The following is a 4,315-nucleotide window of genomic DNA, read 5'->3' as shown; positions in this document are numbered from 1 at the left end:
GCGAGAATTAGGAAATCAGGCGTTCGTGAAATAGATCTAGGAAATGGCTCTTGCGATGAATATCGATTAACCCCGCTGAAGTTCAAATTAATATGATCGCTTTTATAGGCCCTATATTTCAGTAGGCCTATTTAATTATGTTTATTAATTTATTAATATTTTTCTTTATTTATATAGGGGTTAATTCAGAATCAGGTTAACTAGAACATTTATTCCCAGAAAAAAGTGTCACAGTTTACCTGAATTCCCATAATATGGGAAATACAATATTTAACTATTTTTTTCTTTGCTTACTCACTAAAGTTCAAATTAATTTAAATTACAATTTTATTTAAATGAATAAATTCTTACGTTCAAATTAATTTACGTTATATGCTTTTATATATTGCAATATTTTATTTGTATTTATTTTGTAACTATTACATATTTAAAAGTAATAAATTAAGTAATACATTACTATCTTTATTATTATTATTTAAAATAAATATTTATTTATTTTATATATTTTTTATTTATCTTTGTGTCCTGGCCGGTTCTTTTTAGACGGATTTGGAGCAGTTGCTGTCATCCAGTTCACCATAGGCTGCCTTATGTTCTTCTTTGCCGATTTTGAAAGGGTTTAAGGATCATTAATAATACACAAAGATTTCTTGATGCTCTTCTCATTTTGTGATTTCTCACTTTTGTCTAAAATATAAATCGACATGCAAAACAGCGGTGCTGATGAGAGAGACACGCCCCGCCCCCTGTCAAATACCGACCAATCAGAGCGCCGCGGTGCCAAGCGCGTGTGTCCCCGTATCCCTGCAGCATCACGCGGCACTTCTGCAGCACTAACACTCACAACACAACCTCGAGAGAGCGACTGAAACACTCTTTACTTCACTATCATCCGCTCGCCTCGCAGGCTTCAACGACGGATTCGATTCGCAAGATGCTTTGATTCGCAGCAGATTGATTCGAGACGCCATCAAACGGATCATTCGTCCTGCTAATTAAACGCCATCCATCTAATTATTCATAGATCAGAAGAGAAACGCATTGTTGTGTCTCAGGATGGCTGATGTCAGCGCAGAATGCAACATCAGGGTTTTGTGTCGCTTCAGACCCCTGAACCACTCCGAAACCCTCCGAGGGGACAAATATATCCCTACATTTCAAGGAGATGACACTGTCATCATCGGGGTAAGTTCATACAAGTTTTCCTCTTGATATTCTTCCTGTTTATCAGTAAAGTGACGCAGATGGATTACAGTCCAAATCTATTTTCAAAGTTTCATTTTCACACTCCTCCAGATGGTATTAATGCTCATTATTAATGAAAAACTGGCCAGTGCATGCTGATGATCTGATTAATCCAGATCTGCATGTTTATGCATGCACACAAGTGCATTTATAAATATCTAAACAATATTTCACTTGAATGAGAACTTTATAAATGGTTATGAAAGCATTTATACATATGTAAATACATATAAACACATCTTAGGCCTGAGAATTTGAGGGTTCGGAACAGTACACATGTTCCCAGAGGAGTAAGAGTGCCATTTACACACACACACACACACACACACAGTCAGATCAGGTAGAATAAATGCATGTTTTATATAGATATAGATTCAGTTTTGAATCATCCTATGTGTCTCCTCTATGTTAATTTACATATACACGCCCACCTACACAACCACCCACACATACATTCACACACACACACACACACACACACACACACACACACACACACACACACACACACACACACACAGACACACACACACACACACACACAATGGGCTTCACTGCTGCTAAAATCAAGTGAGCACCATCTATCTGCAAGAGCAATGATGCAAAGACAGCCTGAAATAAAGTGTTTGTTTTTATGTGCTGTGGTTATGACTCATGGTTTGATAAAAAAACTATGTGGGTGAATTAGGCCAATGAGTATTGAGTAAGTTGTATTAAATCAAGGTTTATATGCTAATTCACTCTACAGAAGAGTAAAATGTGAGTCTTGATGCAAAATCAGGTCCTGCAAACCTTGTTTAAGAATAATCGGGACTATATTTCAAGATTCAAGATTTTTATTCGTCACATACACAATTATACAGAGTATAACCAGCAGTGAAGTGTATTTACACTGCATATGCAATCCTGGCTTTAGTTTAAAGGTAGATTAAAGGAATAGTTCAGACAAAAATTTAAATCTGATGGAAATGTCCTCATTCTTAGGTCATCCAAGATACAGATGAGTTTGTTTCTTCATCAGATTTGGAGAAATTGAATTTGCTCAGCAATGGATGCTCTGCAGTGAATGGGTGCCGTCAGAATGAGAGTCCAAACAGCTGATAAAAACATCACAATAATCGGACGGCACCCATTCACTGCAGAGCACCCATTGCTGAGACACTGATGCAGAGACACATTTCTACAAATCTGTTCTCATGAAGAAATAAACTTATCTACTTATTGGATGGCCTGAGGGTGAGGAAATTGTCAGCAGATTTTAATTTGGGCAAACTGCTCTTTTAACAAATCTGTTGGACTGTTAAACCTAAATCAGCAGTTCATTGGCTCCAAACTATAATTTCAGTCATTATTGATGAGACCCACTCTATGTGTGCTAAAATGGCCACAACCACACAAGAGTAGCAGAAATACACCGAAGGTTAAAACACAGCGAAGCTCCTCCGGGAGTGTGAACGCTTTCAGACGCACACATTGATCTCCTTGGCAGAAATATAACAGCATTCTCAGCTCTCATAACCAGCTCCCAGTGCTGCAGCAGCACAAATAGATCAGCCTCTAAAGCTCAGATTAAAGATAGAGTGTCGGGAAATAAATATATGTCTGTATGTGCCAGTGTGAAAGCGCAGGTTTGCAGTTATTGATGAGTGTGTGTGTGTGTGTGTGTGTGTGTGTGTGTGTGTGAGGCTGATGCTGATAAATGGGTCATTCCTATTCTGCAGAAACTCCATAACGTTTGAAAACGTGAATATGAATAAGTATTTCTGTAAAAGCGTATAGCAGATGCTCAGAAATAATAGAACAGTTAGTTTACACGAGGACATCAATTTGAAGTTTGTTTTCATAATTTAATCATCTTTTGAAATCTTTTGATATTATCAAACTGATTTGTGACCAAAGAGGATGGTTTATAGTGAACCATCACACAAATTCACAAAATCCATTGATCCTGCTGTCAAAAATATGAGTAACACTTTATAATAACTGCACACTATGAATCATGAGGTAAGCATTAGTCAATTCATCCTTTATAAAGCATTGTCCCAACATTAATAGGCATTAGTAAGCAGTTTATAAATACAGCTATAAATGGTTTGTTCTATAATGTTTAATAACTGTATTACAATGCTTTATAAACGATGAACTGACTATTTGATTCATAGCATGCAGTTATTATAAAGTGTTACCAAAATATGTTCGAAGAACATTTTGCTAAGGCTCCCATTAAGATATGAAAAGATTATTTGTGAATGTTCTCTCAATGTTCAAAACATCCAGTTTTTAAATGTTTTAAAAAGTAATTGTTTTGTTGCATTGTTAAGGAATTGTATAACTTTGCAAACATTATGGGAATGTTACTTTTGAATGTTTTCTGAACGTTCCGAAACAAGTAACATTTAAAAACAAGACAAAAGTCTAAGATGTTTAAAACATTCTGTGAACATCGTATCAATGTATTTGTGCAAACATTTTGAGAACATTATTAAAGACCAGATAATTATGAATGAATATTCTTTTGACATTAAACATCAAGAAAATCTTGCTACGACGTTCTGAGAATGTTCCCACCAAAATGATGTCACTTCCTGGAGGATTCTGTCATTAAACAATACTGAATTTGACAAAAGACTGCCAGGATAGAAAGTCATATGTAAAGTAAATAAATAAATAAATCCCTAATGAAAATAATATTGACATGAAAGTTTTAGTCAAAAATAAAACATCCACTCAAACCAGTGTAGGGAAATTATTTAAAAGGAAGTGCTCACTTCAGATATTATGAAAAAGAAACCTGAAATATAACTTCAGTTTTTATTTTAATAATGTAGTCAATATATTAAAAGATAAATGAAGGGAGCTTTGAAAACATTCTTCATAATAGGGCTGGTAAAACCCATTTTGCACTTGCTGGCTTCAAATGAACGTCACGCGTTCTCTTTCTCTTTCGTTCCGCACCGTCTTCAAGGACAGGCAGGTTTTTCATTAGTAAAGCACTGAGATAAATGAGCTCCTCGCATTAAGATAAATGATCATTGTGCACTGCTGAACTCTCGAGTGTCATTTGTGTAGA

At 35.6% G+C, this 4,315-nt stretch overlaps 1 protein-coding gene across 1 annotated transcript in view; it reads left to right on the top strand.

The window, feature by feature from the left end:
• Positions 1 to 1,056: 1,056 nt before the first annotated feature.
• LOC306845299 (kinesin heavy chain-like) overlaps positions 1,057 to 4,315 on the top strand; it is a gene marked incomplete at both ends in the record, with an annotated part of 38,429 nt that continues 35,170 nt past the window's right edge. The window contains one exon of the mRNA XM_079377996.1: positions 1,057 to 1,185. Within this exon, the coding sequence (XP_079234122.1) occupies positions 1,057 to 1,185 (129 nt within the window). The remainder of the gene's footprint in view (positions 1,186 to 4,315) is intronic.

Source organism: Barbus barbus (assembly GCF_936440315.1).
Source record: "Barbus barbus genome assembly, chromosome: 25".
NCBI lineage: Eukaryota > Metazoa > Chordata > Actinopteri > Cypriniformes > Cyprinidae > Barbus > Barbus barbus.
The sequence above is the reverse complement of the archived record's forward strand: the minus strand, read 5'-3'. Positions and strand labels throughout refer to the sequence as shown.